Raw genomic sequence first — 18676 nt, 5'->3', positions numbered from 1 at the left:
AAAGATCAAATGATCAAATTTAGACTGCAAACCAGGCCAAGGGTAAAGGCACAGCCACCAGGCTACACCAGCTCTAGGGAGCCTCACATGACCCTGCTTGACAGACACTTCAGTCTGGGCCCCAAGGCCCAAGGCAGTTCCCCCCATGCCTCTTACAAGTTCCTTACCAAGGATGAGACCCACACATGGAGATTTTGACATCCCTTCAGATGCTCTATTTGTTTTTGAGACAAGGTCTCACGCTGTATTCCAGGCTGGTTTAAACTATGTAGCCCAGGCTGGCCTCAAACTCACCATGATCCTCCTGCCTCAGCCTCCTGAGGGGTGAGATTACAGGCCTGCACCACCATGCCTGGCTCAGATAGCCCCTTCTAAGGTCCATCTGCCCTGCCCTCACCTACCCTTGCCATTCGTTGGGTGAGCTCCCCCTGGTCTCACCGAGGGATACACACTGGTCTGTGCAATGCCCCCTTGCTGTCTCCAGGTCTAGGTCTCCTCCTGCACTGGCCCCTCATTAGCTCCTGTCTCTGCCCAGCTTCTGCAGCACATAATGACTGCTCAAAAGCCCTGCTGCCGGAGTGCTGGCTAGGTGGGAGCTGAATGCCCTAGTGTGGCCTTGAGGGCCTGTTGGAAAGGAAAAACCTGGCTCAGCTGCCAAGGAGGAAGCCTGAACCACGCTGCAATGACAGATGCCAGGGGAAACATTCAACAGAGGCTGCTTCCTTGTCTCACGGGGGCAAAGCAGGCTCCTCTCTGGGCTCTAAGGTTCTTCTCACAGCCACCCTGATGCCTCTGCTCTGCTAGACTTCCACGCAGGCCTCAATCACACAGGGACACTGCGATGACTCACTCCCTCTTGGTCCCCAGGCTTTGCCATAAACAAGCCTGGCTGCAGGGACAGCAGCAGCTGCAGGCAGCCCCTCCCCTGGCCTTCTGGCCACAGAGCGCAACCACTGGGCAAGATCTTCAGAGACCCAAGGCCCGGGACAGGGAGGATGGACTGCCCTCCTTGGGAGATCCTGAGGGGTCCAAGGATATGTTGCTTCTCTTCCCAGGAGCTTTCAGGGCAGGCTGTGGGGCTGGTGACAGGCAGGGAGAGATGGCCACTGTGTAGTGTCCCTGCTACTGACTTTCCAAACCCATGGCCTCTCCAGCCCACCAGTATGGGAGAGGCAGCTGATTCCCTGTGCAGCTGGTGTGGGGCTCACATTCTGGCCCTCCGGCCCCTGCAGAGGTGAGCCTTGTCCTCAGGTGGCTGGTGACACACCCTGAGTTCTGTACAATGTGTGTGGGCCAGGATCCAGGTGCCAGTCTGGACACGTGAACTCAGCTAAGCTGGGCTGCTTCCTAACCCAAACAACTGGAGCCTCTCAGCACACGCTGCCCAGGAGAAGGCCCTTGTGGTCACCTTTCTGCTTCACTGCTGCAGGGGTGGAGAGGGGGAAGGTACTTCCCTCCCTACCTGCCAAGTCCAGCCTTGCTGCACCCCCACTGACTTTCTGTCAACTTCCACACGTCAGGTGTTACAGCAGATTCATGAAGTGGAACTTTCTTTTGGGCCACTTTTTCCCAAGCCAGTGGCCATCAGCTGACGGTTCTGGAGTCCCAAGGGACAGAGGAAAGTGGAGGGAAGTGAGGGGCTGAACTAGCTCCGGGTGCTCGGACAGTCCCACTCGCTGTGCCCTGGGCACCTCAGAGGGGTCATGCAGCACCTTGAGACCTTCATTTGACACAGACTTGAGGTCTACTGAGCAGGAATGGTGGACTCAGAAGACTGTGGACTTGTAAAGTCAGAGCCAGGGACGCTACACAGGGGCCATCTGTCCCCGCCTACAGCCAACCCCACAGCCTGCCCTGGGGAGAGAAGCACATATACTTGGATCTCTTAGGATCCTTCAAGGAATGGTAAACCTGGGATATTTTGTTTTTGTTTTGATTTTTTGGTACTGGGGATGGAACTCACAACCTTGCACTTGCCAGGCAGGCAAGGTGCCCCTGAGCTAAATCTCCAACCCAAACATGGGGTATCCAGTGGCTTCCTGCCCTTCTGGCAGGTATATAAAGGAGGATGTTTATTCTCTTCTTTTCAAACTCTGATCCAAATCCTGGGAGATCTTTCTCGGATTTAAAGTCAGACCTAGGGCATTTTTCCCAAAGAGGCCTGGCAACATCTTGGAACCCCTTTTCTGTGAAGGTTTCAACTCAAACTCCCTATCCCGCCCCCACACTGACCGGGGTCAGAGTAATGAAGTGGAAAAGATATGTTCACAATTTTTGGCTGCATCTGCTCCCATCTCTAAGCAACCCCGGGCCTCGGAAAGCAGGGTGACGACCCAATGCTGCTGCCTCGGCTGCCCAGGGGTGTTTGTGCTCCAGATGATGAGGCGAGGTAAAGGGTTGTACAAACTCGAGGCACTGAGCAAACAGACCAGAGTGTGCTGAGCAGATGTCCAGGGAGAGACCGTGGGCTGGCCCGGTGCCCCTTCCTCCAGGACCTGTGATGCGGGGACCCAGGAGAAGCAGCCCTGGCTGTTGGGTGGCCCACGTGGTATGGGACCACCCTTTGCCTTACAAAGCCTCCACTCCAGATGGGAGAGCCACCCAGGAGGGCAGGCCTCTCGGGCTTTGGGAGAAGGCTACTGGCTGTTTCCTTCTGGACCACAGGGGAAAGGCACTTCGCCAGTTCGGAGCTGCCTCTCCACCGACGGGGGTAACAGCTACCACCTCTGGGCATCTTTGTTTTGTTTTTTGGTACCAGGGATTGAACTAGGGTCTCTGCACTTGGGAAACAGGCGCTGCAATCACTGAGCTAAATCCCCGGCCCTGGGCATCTTTATTAGACCACAGCCCATACCACATAAACCCATTGGGACTAAGACTAAATTGTCAGTCATGGTAGCACATGATCCCAGCACTCAAGAGGCAGAGATAGGAAGATTGCCACAGGTTCAAGGCCAGTCTGGGCTACATAGCGAACTGAACTACATAGTAAGACTTTGTTTTTTTTTTTTAAAAAAAAAGCCCCCAAATTAGGGTATCCATGGCACTGCATTCCTTTACATCCCCAGATTATCAAGAAGCAGTGATCCACAGTCCTAAAGTGCTATGAGAGATCTGATTTAGGAAGCTCTTAACTGTGACCCTGAAGACTCCTTTGTCCCCAAAACAAGAACATGGGCAGAAGATACACACAGAAAATGCATTGTGTAGCTAGTCTGTATCTCTGGGAGCTGGTCCTGACAGTTCTGCTTTTTAAAGGCCTGGGCTGTGTCACAGCGAGATTCAGCTCTGCTCAGCAGAAGCCCTGGCCAGCCCAGGAGTGTTGCCTAACAGCTTCGGCCTGTCCTCGCTGACCTGCTTCCCATTCCTCTTTCGGGGTCTGTTCTCATGAGAGATCAGGCCTCATGGGACAGGGGAATGTCCAAGGATATCCCTCCGGGCCAGCGGGGGCTGGGAGGAGGTAACTTCAAAAGTGCTTAGAGAGCTGGCCTGAGCCACTGGCGGACTGGGGGCGGGGCGACAGTCAGGCTCTTGGGCTGGGAGCAGCAACTTGCAGCTTAGAGCCTCCAGACCAAAGGCTAGCAATGTTTTTCCATAAAGGACCACAGAGCAAATACTTCAGGCTTTGTGGCCACATGGTCTCTGTCGTGACCACTACGGCACAGAGACAGCCACAGACAGCATGTGGACAAGTAAGCCTGGTGAGGCTCCAGCAGGACATCATCACAACAGCCTGCAGTTTGGATTTGGCCTCCGGGTGGTGATTTGCCAACCTCTGCTCTAGATGCAGGATGGGAATCTTAGAGGACAGGCTGTGGGCCTCCCCTTCAGCAGAACCTTGGTAGCCAAGTGCTTTAAAGGATGATCAGACAGTTCTGCTGCCTGTTCACTGTCTGAGCTAAGTAGGTGGCTTTTTACCTCCTCTTCTGGGCAGGGCCAGGTGTTCACAGAAAGCCCCTGAGTTTCAGCCTTCACCCAGAGCTGGCGGAAGATGATGAAACCAACCACAATCCTCCAGCAAAACACCCCAGAGCAGCACAGAAACTCCAGGTGTTTGCAAATAATTGCAAAAGGGTCCACAGTCCTCCAGAGCTTGTCATGGACCAGGGAAAGGGCCAAAAGCCCTAGGGTGAGATCCCTTGCTCACTCAGAAAGAGGCTCGTTCCTTTGTGTTTGAAAATACTCTTATAAAATGTTAAAAAAAAAAAAAAGAAAGGGATAAACACAACTCCATAGAAAAATACGAATGACACAGAGAAGTAATTTGCAAGAGATACAGCCAAAAAAGAGGTGAAAGGACGCTCTGTTTCACTCACAGTTAAAGAAATTTTAAAAAATCATAGTGTAGGGCTGGGGATTTAGCTCAATGGTTCCGCCACCTGCCTTGCAAGCGCAAGGATCCAAGTTCGATCCCTGGTACCAAAAAAAAAAAAAAATCATAGTGTATCATTTTTCACCAGGTTAGTTTGGCTAATGTTTAAATAAAGATGGATATAGTTTTAGAGGGCGATGTAAAAAAAAGCACTTTCAGATATGCTGGTAAGATTGTGTTACAGTACCACCTTTTTTTAGGAGGCCATTTAACAGCAAATATTAAAATTTAAAACATGTTTATGCTGTGACCCAGCAATTCCACTTCTAGGAGTTTATTTTACAGAAATACATATACAGGAAGTTCGCCTCAACAATATCCATAAATTTTAGAAACTGAAAACCAACCCAAATGTGTATTAGGAGACCAGGTGAATAATTATGACACATCTATATTATAAAATAATGCAGAACTGTTTGATAACGAAGAGGATCTCTAGAATATAAAATAAGAAGGTAGGGCCAAGGATTTAGCTCAGTGGTTCTGCTGCCTGCCTCACAAGTGCAAGGACCTGAGTTCAATGCCCGGTATCAAACAAACAAACAAACAAAGCAAAGTAAGGTAGATTTCGAAATACTGATGGGAAAAATCTAAAAGACACATGAAGTGGAAAAGCCAATTTTCAGCAGTTAAAAATAAAAAGAGACAGTTATAGTGGTGCATGTCTACAATCCCAGCACTCAGGAAGCTGAGGCAGGAGGATTGCTGTGAGTTGAAGGCCAGCCTGAACTACACAATGAGACCCTGTCTCAAAACACAAAGAAAGAAAGAAAGAAAGAGAGCACTTTTGGTATATACAAGATTTACAGCAGTACTGCAGAAAAACATTTCACAAACTGCTGATGGTAGACAGACATAATAGAATTTTATAGTTTATATATTTCTGAAACGTTGGATTTTTAAAAATTGAAATATTTTGGGCCAGGGATTTAGCTCAGTGGCACTGTGCCTGCACTGCAGATGCAAGGTCTTGAGTTTGATCCCCAGTACCAAAAAAAACCAAAAAAACAAAACAAAACAAAACAAAAACACAAAAAACAAAACTCACATTTGTTTTATAATCATAAAAAATAAGATAAGAGAAGCCAGGCGTGGTGGCACACTCCTATAATCCCAGCACTCGGGAGGCTGAGACAGGAGGACTGCTGTGAGTTCGAGACCAGCTTGGTCTACATAGTCAGTTCCAGGTCAGTCTCAACTACATAGTGAGACCCTGTCTCAAAAAAGAAAACAAAACAAAACAGAATTGGTGGGGAAAAAAATAAGATAAAATATTTATGGATCTATTAGTTGCTCTTAAAATATTAAAAGATAACTTCAGAGTTCACTTTCAAGCCTTTTTTTTTCTTTTTTTGGTACTGGGGGATCTTGCACTTGCAAGGCAGGTGTGGTGCCGCTGAGCTAAATCCTCAGCCCTCAAGCCTTTCTTAAAGGGCACTGTTATATATTTTATCTTTGTGTGTGTGTGTGTGTGTGTGTGTGTGTGTGTGTGTTACTAGGGACAGAACCCAGAGTCAAGGGTGCTGGGCAAGCGACCTACCACTGGCCCACACCCCCAGCCCCCGTTCACCTTATGCTTTGTTATGAGAAAACATCTCTCTACATTTTGGAGCTTAAATTCCTCAAGTCCCAGGGCCATCTGAGATTCATCACAGAGCCTGAGGGTGACTAAAATAATGGGCGTGATGCTAGAATTTTATTTTTCACCTTGATGAATGGGTTCATGGTTTTCACACTGTCCAAGAACAAATAGAACCACAACTTCTATTTCACAATTTACACAACTTAGTGGAATGTATATGCCGGACATGAACATATTTCTTACAGTTTCAACATGTTATCCTCTGGGAATTTGGAGGGAAGATGTATCTATTTTTCTTTTAAATCTACCTGGTTAAAATAACCAAAATAAATGTGCCCAAAAGAATACAATGTGTATCACCCTGACACCAACACAAAGTCACCAGATACTCTGCAGACACCCAACGCACAGCATGCCGCACGTATGGACTGAACTCTTCTCACCTAATACAGACTGCAGTGAATTTTCTATGTCCATGGCCCTGGGCCCACACAGGTAACCCTCCCAGCCTGGATAAAGCTAGCAAGGCAAAGCACAGGAAGGGCGAGGAGAGGAGACCTTGGGCTTGGCCTCTGGCGTGTAGCCTGCAGGCGATCACCGAGATGCCAGCACCTCTTCAAGCTCCTTACCAAAGGACCAGAAGTGCCCAGTGCTCCCTTGGAACAAAATACAAGCCTTTCAACAGCATGACTCACTGGCAGAAAGGGAAATCAGAAGCCAGAGTGCACTGCAAATAGTAATGGTACATTCTGTATCCTGAAAAGAACTTAATGGTAAACCGAGGCAGAGAACTTTCACTTTGGGCAGAAGTCTATTACTCTTACTTCTTCCCCAGCTCTGAATGGAACCTTGCCTGACCCAGAAGCATGCAGACAGCTCCTTTTTTCCTTCTGGGGAAGACTTTTCTTTTAGTACTAGAGATTGAACTCAGGACCTTGTGCTTGCTAGGCAGGCGCAGTGCCACTTAGCTAAATCCTCAGCCTTGGGGAAGACTTTTTTGTTTCTACTTGGATTTTCTTTCTTTCAATCTGCACCTTCAACAACTCCACACACACCTCAAAAGAAGCACATTTTGTAACATCCTATAGCTCCCAAGAAAGGGGTACTCAGTATGGCGAGAACCTCTCTCTCCCCAAAACCAGGCTTCTTTCTTTTCTCTCTTTCTCCCCCTCCTCCCTCCCTTCCTTCAGTATTGAGTATCACACATTTTAGGCAAGTGCTCTACCACTGAACAACACCCGAGCCTAGTGCCCTGGCATTGAGACCCCACACAGGTGCTCCTAAATTTGTTATTTGGTTCCGGCCAAAGGATGGAGCTGGGGGAATTCCAAGGGAGGCTTGTTTTTTGGTTGCACTATTCACCTGAGCTCCCAGAGACACTGACGATGAAAAGTAAAAGTGGGCCGTAGCCTTTTTTCTTTTTTCTCTTGTCTTCTCCAGGCTCATGACTACTAAGCTGCTTCCACAGTGCAGAGGCCAAGGTGAGGAAGCAGAAGACAATCACCCTCCGAGCCATGCCCTGCTGCCTGCAGGACCTCCTAGCTTGGGAGGCCAGGGAAGTCTTTGCTCTCAGCCCTCCCCTTCTTGGGTCATCCAGGATTATATAGGTGAATGGAAGGCAAGGAACGGAAACCAACAAAAGCTCCCTGAAATTCACAAGCAGATTATTGAAAAAAACAAAACAGAACAAAAACCATGGGTACTCACTGTTAATGAGGTAAAGGTCATGCACATCCCACCAAAGCCATTCAGAGCCAGGGCGATGAAGATGAGCACAGAGAGAGCTGTAGGAAAACAGAGTCATAAGTGGGGAGCCACAGCTGAGCTTCAGCAAGGCCTCCCTGGAGTAGGCTCTCAATAAATGCAAACTGAAAAGAGGAGGAGCCATTGGGTTTAGTACCCGATATCCTGTGAGGTGAAAGTCTCCTGCTTACCCTCCTCCCCTGGGCTACCGCACTGAGCTTGAATTCTTGCAAAAAGTACATCCTCCTTTCTCTGTTAACCTAGCTGCAAGCGAGCAGCCTGAAGGAGCTGCTTCATTAAAACAAAAACCTAAGTTTCCAAAAATCAGCACATAAGCCTTGCCAAGACTTTGGTGAAATTCAGGTCTTATTTTGGTGTTCGTTCTCAAGCCAACAGACCCATCTGAATAGAGATAGGGACCAGGTGGCTCTCAAGCCATATTCACTGGCCTGGGCTGCCTTGTAAAGGCTCAGCTCACAACTTCTGCAAACACAGAGGCCCATGTCCCTGCAGCCAGCCGGTTCCTAGAGCTCATCTCACAGGCTGACATCAGTGGGGCCATCAAGGACTGGCTGGCTTGAAGACAAGACAGAGTTCTGCACACCCTGGAAGCTCCTCTAATCACTGGTCTGGGGTGCTTACTCTCTTTCCTGGCCACCCATGTGAGGTTAGCAACCAAGTAGAGGCCTAATAGGTGTTCCTTTAGCTTGAGCAGGGAGCACCAGGCCCCGCTACACAGCATCCAAAAGCAGGTGGGCCAGGGAGCACTTCTGGGTAGTCTCTCACCAGTCCTTGACAAAATTTGGAGCAAAGGCAGACTCACAATTTGGGTTACTTGCTCCATATGCAATCAGCAAGCAGGAGACAGCAAAGCAGGCACTAAAACCAAGCAGAAACAGTACGTTATTTATTACGTTTTGGACTGTTGTTATATATTGTCATCATTTGGGAGTATTTACTCTGCGTCTTTTCAGAACATTTACAATCATTTGATTAAACAATCCTGGGAGCCAGGTGTAGCACAAGCCTATAATCCCAGAACTCTGGGAGGCTGAGGCAGAAAGATGACAAGTTCAAGCCCAGGCTGGGCAATTTAGTGACTTAGGGAGATTCTTTCTCAAAAAAAAAAAAAAAAATTCCCGGGGTTCTAAGGAAATAGCAGGGAGCACCAGGCCCCGCTACACAGCATCCAAAAGCAGGTGGGCCAGGGAGCACTTCTGGGTAGTCTCTCACCAGTCCTTGACAAAATTTGGAGCAAAGGCAGACTCACAATTTGGGTTACTTGCTCCATATGCAATCAGCAAGCAGGAGACAGCAAAGCAGGCACTAAAACCAAGCAGAAACAGTACGTTATTTATTACGTTTTGGACTGTTGTTATATATTGTCATCATTTGGGAGTATTTACTCTGCGTCTTTTCAGAACATTTACAATCATTATATTAAACAATCCTGGGAGCCAGGTGTAGCACAAGCCTATAATCCCAGAACTCTGGGAGGCTGAGGCAGAAAGATGACAAGTTCAAGCCCAGGCTGGGCAATTTAGTGACTTAGGGAGATTCTTTCTCAAAAAAAAAAAAAAAATTCCCGGGGATTTCTAAGGAAAACAATTGGCTCCTACTGGCTGAAAGAAAGACAAATATCATTTTAAAAAATATGCCAGGCACGAAGCTGCATGCCTGTATTCACAGCACTCAGGAGGCTGAGGGAGAATCACCACAAGTTCAAGGCCAGCCTGAACTACATAGCAAGACCCTATCTCAAAAAAACAATAAATAGGGGTGGGGATTTAGCTCAGTAGCTCTGGCACCTGCCTCAAAAGCGGCAAGGGCCTGAGGTCGATCCCCAGTACCAAAAAAGGAAAAAAATTTAAAAAATAAAAAGTAAAATAAGGAGGGCCGGGGATTTAGCTCAGTGGTTCCGCTGCCTCCCTCACAAGCATAAGGACACGATTTCGATCCCCAGTACCAAAAAAAATAAAAAAAAAGAGAAAGAAACTAAAACTAATTTTTCCAAGGTCTTCTACTTAGTAAGAGACAAAGTTGGAACTGAAGCCCCCAAACCAGATCTTGTAAACCCCACCCAAGATGGGAGAGGGCCAAGGCTCTGAAGCAAGGGAAAACATAAGCATTCCTCAGGTTCCTGAGCCCACATGGTGGGGCAGCAGGGAGATGACTGGCTAATCCCAAAGCCCCTCCACTTGGCTCTGCCCTGGGAACCAAGGCCTCTTCAGCTCCAAAGAGTCAGCGCAGCTGATGCCCCAATCCATCCCCTTCACAAGCATAGTTTCCAATGGGAACAGGGCAGGGGACAGGCGGGAGAGGCCACCCAGTGGTGACTGAGCCTGAGTCTGACAGCTGGAGCTTTAGAGACCAGGATCACATACCTCAGGGACACACGCCAGGGCAGTACCATTAAGGTGCTAATATATTAAGACAGAGATGGTGAACATTTTAGAGACCGAGTGCCAAACTGCAACTCACTACTTATTTATCACAAAGTGCCAATGCTGCACTCAAACCTGAACGCTGAGGTTTTAGTTCAGAAAAAGATACTCTACATTAGTATCTTTTGTCCTAAAAGAAAAACACAGTAACGTGTGTTCCATAGGGTCATCACTACATTAGGATTTCCTTTTTTTTTTTTTTTTTTGGGTACCGGGGATCAAACTCAGGACCTTGCACTTTCGAGCACCATTGAGCTAAATCCCCAGCCCAGGATTTCCATTCTTTAATCTCAAATAATTTTATTTATGTTAGTGTATTTAATTAATTTACGTATTTTGCTGGGCTGGGATGGAACCTAGGGCTTTGTGTAGGCTAAGCACGTGTTCTACCACTGAGCTACACCCTCACCCCCAGCCTGGGCTTTCAGGGAGCCTGATAGAGCACCTGACAGCAGGCTCCAGGATTCTCTCAGGAGTCCACTTGCCCACCCCTTGTCCCCAGGGAACCTACACTGACCTGCCCAGAAGCCTGAGCTTCCTTGGACCGTATTTGTCCATGATGATGCCCAGGGGCAGGGTGATTGCACTGAGCAGGAAGGAGCCCACGGTGAAGGCCAGATTTAGAATCTCATCCTGGGCCTTGCAGCTGAGCCAGCCATTCATCCACGTCACCTCCTCGTGCTCGGACTCTGCCGTGCCCCCGACTGTGCCATTGGTGACATTCTCTGCGTGTAGGGTGAAAGAACACAGGGTCATGGCAGGTATTTCCAAAGATCAGAAGGACAAGTGCACATTCACAGTCACCCCACTGGGAATGCCAGAGCTGGCTTTGGGTGCCTGAGGGTCCTAATGGCCTCACACCAGGCTTGGGTGTCCATTTTGCCCAAGTCCTAATTTTTGTAGGGGTCATAAACCCTGCCGAGAAACCAATAAAGCTGTGCTTCTGATTCCCAGAAAACATACAAAATCTCGTTCATAATTTCCAGGGGTTCACTGTCCCTTGAAGCACTCATGAGCCCCCAGGTTAGTATTCCCCTTCTAGAATATCCTATACCCTAGAGCAGTAGACCTTAGGACCCAGCCTTGGCCACAGCCCCGGACTGGTTAGAGCCTCCTCAGCAGCTTTGTGTATGGAAACAGACAGAAGGTAGACCACCTGGGAAGGACGAGGTGCTGCTCTCACTACAATGCCCTGGCTCTCCTCAGTCAGCTGGGGGAACTGAATGGGCTGCCTTGCCTCCTTTAGCAGTAAGTATAGCTGGTTTTTTTGTTTGTTTGATTTTGTTTTTTGTAATACCAGGGTTCGAACTCAGGGCCTTGTACGAGGCAGAGGGTGGAACCACTGAGCTAAATCTCTGGCCCTAGCTGGCTTTTTAAACACAGATCGAGCCACACACCATTTTCTCCCCTAGTGTTTTCAAAGCATCAACCTCCACATATACTGCATCTAAGAACCTCTTTGGAAAGGGATTTTTAAAAAATAGCCCAAAATGACTTGCTTTCACCTGTTGAGGTGACCCCCTTCCTTAGTTCCCTCACTGGGATCACAGTGTTGCTGTTGTCCGTGACCACACCCAGGCTGGCTGCTGAGTTCGAGCCCCTGAGCCTGATGCGGTGACCACACCCGCTGTGATTTCAGCCCTGAAGGGCTTCCTTCAAAGTCCACCCAGCACCAAAACACCTCCGCTGAAAGGGAATAAAATGTGCTGTGGCAGTTGAAGGTAGAAGATGAGAGCACCTGGGAAAGTGGCTGTGGAACTCTCTCCTCGCCCAGACTGCTAGTTAAGAGAGATGCTGACTAATCGTGCAGCAACAGGGCAGACTGATTAGATGCGAGGTTACAATGGAGAGTCAAGGAAATCCTCTCCTCCCTCAGATAACTGCCTGCCTCCCAATTGCAGCTCTGGCGCCAGAGCTGTAAACCTGAGGTCTGCAAAGCTGAGGTCTGCAAAGGCTTGCCCAGCCTTTCAGGGCTGCTCCAAAGTCACTGAAAAGAAAGCACCTGGGGTGAATCGTGACATGTCAACCTCTGACCAGTAAGCCCTGCTAGGGGCTTGTTGAACTGTGCTGGAGCCTGGCCTCTGGGTTCCAGTTTTGGTTTCTCTATTTCCTATTTGTATAATCTTGGGGAAATGACTTGATCTTGCTTTATTTCCTTACCTGTAAAATGGACATAATATAATAATAGAATTCACCTCTAGATCAATGGGAAAAATCCAGCTAACACTCTAGAACTCACACAGGCATGGGAATGTGTTCAATAAATAATAGCTAAAAGCTATCATTATTATTGCTTATTGGAGGCTTAGGATGGAGGCAATGGTGCAACTGGCCAGCAGCAGTGCCGGGAAGGAAGAGGGAGCAGAATTCTGTAACAGCATGTGGCTGGCATGATGCATATCTAGTCTCCCTCTGGGCTATGAGCTCCGTGGGCAGGGACTATGTTCAGGTTACCTCTGCGTCCCAGTACCTTTCCAGGCCCTGGCCACAGCAGCTGTTTACTGAATGAATGAAAACAATGAAACTGAATCTCAACAGCCAAAGTATCAAGAAAGAGGAAAAGAAATAGGATGAGCAGAACCAAGTATAACAGTGTGGGGATTTAGGGAGATTACAACCACAAGGTTAACTGCCTAAAACCACAGAAACAAAACCTCACAAGCTAGACTGCTGGCCCTACCACTTTCTGTCAGTTTTCTGAGAGACCATCACAATGATGGCCAGGACACAGGACAAACAGGGACCTCTGAGCCTGTAGGGATGCAACTCAGAACATTCCCAAGTGCTGCTGTGGTCTGGGCCAACTGGCTCATTCACTAAGCGGCAGCTCCTGGAAAGGCAGAGACGCTTCACAGGGGGGTGCTGGCTTCAGGTGTCAACTCTTCCAGCAGCAACAGGAACTGGATCTGCGGTGGTGGCCGGGTTGCCACATGGCAAAGACCATCTGCAGGTTGACGTCAGAGATGAACAAACTAACACAGGTGTGACAGCTTGGGCACCAGCCTGTGAGACCCAACAATGGACATGCAGGGTCTGGAGCCAGTTACTACACTTGAGGACACGGGTAAGCTCAGGGCTTAGGGTGCTGTAGGCTCTGTGGCTGCAGCAAGCAGCAGGAGGATGAAGAGTGAAGGGGCAAGGCAGCAGTCCCATGAGGAGGCCGCCAGCCTCAATTCCCCCACAGAGGAACACAGCTAGAGCCCTAATCTATGTCTTTTCTCATCAGGACATTGAAGATAAGTTCCCAAGACAATGGCTGGGGTACAGCACTTCCTAGCATAAGTGAGGCCCTGAGTTCCATCCCCAGCAACACACACACACACACACACACACACACCTTCCCCCTCCCTTATCTGCTAGAAGTGAGCATAAGAGTGGAAACATCTTAACTTCTGTACAGATCTGGTCATCCCTCTAATTAGACAGGGGCCCTAAAAGGAAAGGGCCAAGGGTACAGGCAGAGGTATCACTCTGTACTTCCCTCTCTTCATATAGGAACAGGGACCTACACTTTAGGTGACCAGACCTCTCTCTGTTTAACTTCCTGCCAATGGGGCCAGCTGGCCTTCTGCCCTTCTGCCTTCAGCCAGTGATGTCCAGCAACAGATGAGTCTGGGCTGGGGGCACTGAGAAGCTCTTGTGTGCCCAGGGAGCAATTTGAGAGTGCCCCTCACTCTTGGAGGGAATTAAACCCTGGGTGAGTCCAGAAGCTTTGTAAATTGTAAACAGCCCACACGAACAATCTCAGCATCAGCAGAGACCCAGACCCTTTCACACCTGGGCCGAGGTGGGCCAGTGGAGAGAAAAACAGATAAGCACCCGTAGCCAGGCATGATGAAGCACACCTGTGATCCCAGCACTTGGGAGGCTGAAGCAGGAGGATCAGCACAAGTTTGAGGCCAGCATGGGCTACATAGCGAGACCTTGTCTCAAAAACAAAATGAAACAAAACAAAAAACCAGAGAAGCATCCAAGTAGTACCAAACCCTAGGGTTGTCTCCCTGCTCCCAGCTTAGAGCTCAGCCCTTACCCAGCCCAGCCGGCTTGGCGCCTCACCTGCACCTGTTTATTAAACAGATGCCTCCCCAGTGGGCGGCCAGAACAGCCCAGCCAGGGAAGACAAACCAAGGCAGGCAAGGAATTGGTGTAGCCAGGGCATGCTGAGAATGGAACAGGCTGCTTAGGAGACCCAGGGCCAGAGAACAATGATCTGCACTGTTGGGCCCCACTCAGAAGACTGACAAACAAAATCTTCATAGAGAAACCAGCAGAGGAAAGATGCTATGAACCCACTCGGGTTCCCCTGAGCTTCCCTGGGTCAGAGAGGAGCCTCCCTCTATTCCAGGGAAACAGAAACAGTGGGAAGCCTCCACCGCAGCTCCCAGACGCAGCTAGAGGGAGTCAAGGGTGGCAACACCCTCTAAATTCCCCACTTCCCATCAGGGTGCAGACCCTGAATGCCCCTGCTGAGGGTACCTGCCCCGGGATCTCCTCTCCCCAATCCTGCGTCTATCCGGCAACAGGAAGCAGCATCCTAGTCCAGCAGGGGAGATGTGGGTGAGAGGTCAGCTCAGCCTCAGAGCAAACGTGAGGCAGGATGCACACAGCCAGAGAGCCGAGTCCCCCTGTGGGTCGCCGCAGCACCAGCCACTTTCCGCAGAGTGCCCGTGTGCGCAGGCCACTGTGTTCAGTGCTCTTTGCTAGCCCTTCCACTTAGGTCTCACTTTTCCACACAACAGCCTGGGAGTTTCAGAGCAGGTAAGTCCCTGCCGAAGGTCTCATTGGGAGCTGGTCTTGAATCCAGGCTGCCAGAGCCCAACACAGCTGCTTGGATCCTTTGGGCTGTGCTGATGCTGCCCTCCTGGCTTAGAAGAAGGCTGTGTCTCTGTCGCGGGGAAAAGGCTAAAAGGATGGAGCTGGGACAGGGCTCAATGTCGAGGCAGTATGGCCCAGAGATAATGAGCTGCTCCATGACTCTCCCACAGGGGCCCTGAAAACCAACCCACGCCAGACATACCAAGAAGCCAGGGAAGGCCACGGGATATGTGGAGTCAGGGGAAGAACTGGGCCACGATGTAAGGATGAAGGCAGGGTTCGCAAGAACAGCGAGGGGCTGTATCTCTGTGACACATCCTCACTGTTGCCTTGGCAACAGCCTTTAACCATCTTACTTGTTCCTATGCATTTTTTTTGTTTGTTTTTTGAAACAGGGTCTCGCTGTGCAGTTCAGCCTGCCCTTGAACTCACTATGTAGCCCAGGATGGCCTCGATCTCCTGGTGATCCTGCTGCCTCAGCCTTCTGAGTGCTGGAATTACAGGCATGTGCCACCATACCCGGCTTTGCTATGGAATTTTAAAAATTCAAAATAAACTGGAGGTGGGCTGAGGGTGTAGCTCAGTGACAGCATGCTTGTCTGGTATGTGCAAGGCCCTGGGTTCAATCCTCAGGACCATAAAAATAAACTGGGTAAAAAGAATTAAGAACAGTCACATTCATAGCAATAAAATGAAAGGTTGGGGCCAGGGATTTAGCTCAGTAGCACCACTCCTGCCTTGGTAACACAAGGTCACGAGTTTGATCCCCAGTACTGGGAAAAAAAAAGTGAAAGGTTGAATTTTTGAAAGGTGTCACCCATCAGCCTATGGCTGTGGAAAGAACCTATAAAAAAAGAGGACCCTAAACCAGCTGGGACTCTCATGTGCACACAGGCACCCTGGCTTGGCCTGGTGGGGACCACAGTTGGCCTTGGTTCCCTGAGGGATGGTGGCCCCGCTGCCCTCTCAGGGTCCCAGGGGCAGCTTTTTGCTCTGCCAGGTGAGAGGAATGCGCTCTGCCACTGCAGGCAGCGTGACTGCATGGTCGAGAGTGCAGACTGGGGTCTGCCTTCATGTCTGTGGCTAAGCTCTGATTCCCTCTAGCAGAGGTCATGAAGATTTCCACCTTCGGAGCCTTCATCCCATGCAAGCCCTCCGCGATTCATAAGATCCTCTAAGAGGTGAACTAGATCATGACCCTCCTTTCCATCCATGGCATCTTCCTGCCTTTGGAATAAAATCCAGTCTCAAGTGGGCTCCCTGGCCCTGTACACCCTGGCCCCTCTCTGGGTGCCAGTCATCTCTGTTGCCAGCCCTTCTCTCTTCTCCCCCAGGGCAGACTCAGGTCCTCCTCACACCTCCTCTCCTGACTCACCCCTCTTCACTCTGCAAGTGTCTGCTTAAATACCAGAGACTTCCCACCCAATCACAACCAGATCCCCACTGCTGGTCCCTGCACCCTGGGCTCCAGGGAATCTGTGTGTGATAACTTGCTGGCTCTGAAGCCCTGCTGCACCTCAGTGAATGTTCACTGAATGTGTGGGTGAGAGGAAAGAAGAAACTGGCCCTCCACAGGGAAATCATCCAAGCTAGCTGACTCTGTCCAGATGGGCCACCGAGTGACAGAGGAAATGAAGAAAGATGTTAAGTATGGTGGCCACAGACAACAGGTTACTCGGACTCCAAGAAGCAAGGAGCAGGGAAGCCAGATAGATAAGCTGTGAGAAATCAGCAGGCTTTCCCGCCAAGGATGCTGGGTCAGCAGGTTTGCCAGATAATCAGAAAAAACAAAATCAGATGCAGGAGCAAAGATATGGGATAAGAAGTTGATGTTCAACCCACAATCCTGACCCTTTACCTTCACCTTGGTCTGTAGGAGCAACCTGTCAGGTCTCTCAAGGGCTTAAATACCAACTCAACATTATGTTGGCACAATCTCTGGGACCCCCCCACTGGAAGGAAGGAAGAACCCAAGACTGCAGCAGGAGTGAAGTGACCAGAGTCACGCTGCCAATATCATACAATAAATCAAATCAATGGACAATAAAGAAACAAAAACAGACCACCTAGAATCTGACCTTCCTGACACCACAGTAAGAGAGGGAGAAAGAAAAGAATGTGACCACAACAGTCCTCTGGTATTGGTGAGATACGGCATGAAAAGCTTTATTTTGAGTAGACTTTTTCTATTTTCCAAACCATCTGTGTACCCCGAAAAATGAAGCGTCAAACACTCTAACCTGTTCCTTCCAGAAGGGACATTAATCTCCTGACATCTCTTGGGCAAAACAGAAAGCTTGCTCAGGGAACAAGGTCTGACTCTCCCATCTTCCAGGATTTCTTGCTGATGTGGGGAAAGGCCTGCCAAGAACCTTTAGGCTCTTAGGAAATATTTTTGAGTGGCTGAAGACTAAAGGTTGCTTATAAATGATATACTTTCTGCCCTCTCCCAGGTGGCCTCTGTATTCCCTCCCTTTCTCCTGCCCATAACCCCTCCTGCTATCTCCCTAGACACGGAGACACCCAGAGATCTTCTTGGCAGGTCAGAGAAGGGAAAGAGGGAGTGTTACAGAGAGTGCAAGCTGGTCCACAGCGTTCTCTTTCTGTTAAGAAAGATCTTTAGAAAGAAAAGGCGTATTGCTGGTGACCCAGGAAGTCAAACTAGGGCTATCTCCATCAAAGGGACGCAAGAGCTGGGGAGAGAGGTTATGTGAGTTCAACTCTTCTGCAGCTACTGCTGGAGATGGAAAAGGCAGAAGGAAGCGTTTCTATCCAGGCTGCCTAAGGAGGGTGGGGAATGGGAGCTGCTCCGGCCCTACAGTTGGGAGGAACCCACCAACCTGCAGTAGTCATGGTAAGGTTCCGAGTTAGGGTGGGGGTGTGGGTTTCACACAGCCGAGGTTCCACAGACTGCCTTCAGCTACACCAACAGTGGGCCTGAGAGAAAGGAGCTAACTTAGCATCATGCCCAAAAATGTCCCCCTTCCTATTCCTGCCCGGGAGGTTGGAAGGCCACAGTGATGTTCTCATGGCCCGTGGGAGGAAATGGCCTTTGGAGAATCATAAAGCTGCAGAAAACAGACAAGAAATTATATCCGGCAAGCCCTTATGAGACTCCATAATGGCTTGACTGAAAAACATCTAGATTCTAGATGAAACCTCTGGGTGGAGGCGAAGCCACTTCCTCTGTCTTGCTCTACACCAGCCCCTAAATCAGGAGTTCCTCTTTCTTACAGTCAGAGAACAACTTGTTTACAGCAAGCCTAGGGATGTTCAGTCCCTGGGAGGGCAGGAATCCAGCAATGTGGCTGCTGGTGGAAACAGAACTCCTGCATGTGGGAGTTCTGGGTCTATCACTGTCCTCAGCTTGGGCAAAGCAGAAGACTGAGCCTCGGTTTCAAGGACAACAATACTGAAATGGACGCAGCACACCTGGGTGAGGATCAAACAGGCCTTTCGATAACCGGGAGGCGCTGTGCAGTCCGGGCACAGCCGGTTAGGTCTTCACTGCAATCCGCCTGCTCCCAAAGCGCCGACTCAAGAAACCGACCCCAACCCAAGATGCCCATCTCACCTGGCTCCGTACACAGGTAGGAGTAAAAGCCCTCCGACTTCAGCATGATGAGCAGCGAGCCCCAGCCCAGGAGGACTGCCGAGAAGAGGAGGTTTTCCAATACTGCCGTGCAGGCCATCCACCAGCGGCGCCGATGGGCAGTGGCC

The 18676-nt window shown here is 49.6% G+C and overlaps 1 protein-coding gene across 1 annotated transcript in view; it reads right to left on the bottom strand.

The window, feature by feature from the left end:
- Slc43a2 (solute carrier family 43 member 2) overlaps window positions 1-18672 on the bottom strand; it is a gene marked incomplete at its 5' end in the record, with an annotated part of 39830 nt that extends 21158 nt beyond the window's left edge. Inside the window, 4 exons of the mRNA XM_033762735.1 lie at window positions 7662-7738; window positions 8968-9023; window positions 10659-10866; window positions 18531-18672. Coding sequence (XP_033618626.1) covers window positions 7662-7738; window positions 8968-9023; window positions 10659-10866; window positions 18531-18672 — 483 coding nt within the window. The remainder of the gene's footprint in view (window positions 1-7661; window positions 7739-8967; window positions 9024-10658; window positions 10867-18530) is intronic.
- Window positions 18673-18676: the final 4 nt, after the last annotated feature.

Source organism: Fukomys damarensis, unplaced genomic scaffold (genome assembly GCF_012274545.1).
Source record: "Fukomys damarensis isolate Sample0158 unplaced genomic scaffold, DMR_v1.0_HiC HiC_scaffold_13, whole genome shotgun sequence".
Lineage (NCBI taxonomy): Eukaryota > Metazoa > Chordata > Mammalia > Rodentia > Bathyergidae > Fukomys > Fukomys damarensis.
The sequence above is the reverse complement of the archived record's forward strand: the minus strand, read 5'-3'. Positions and strand labels throughout refer to the sequence as shown.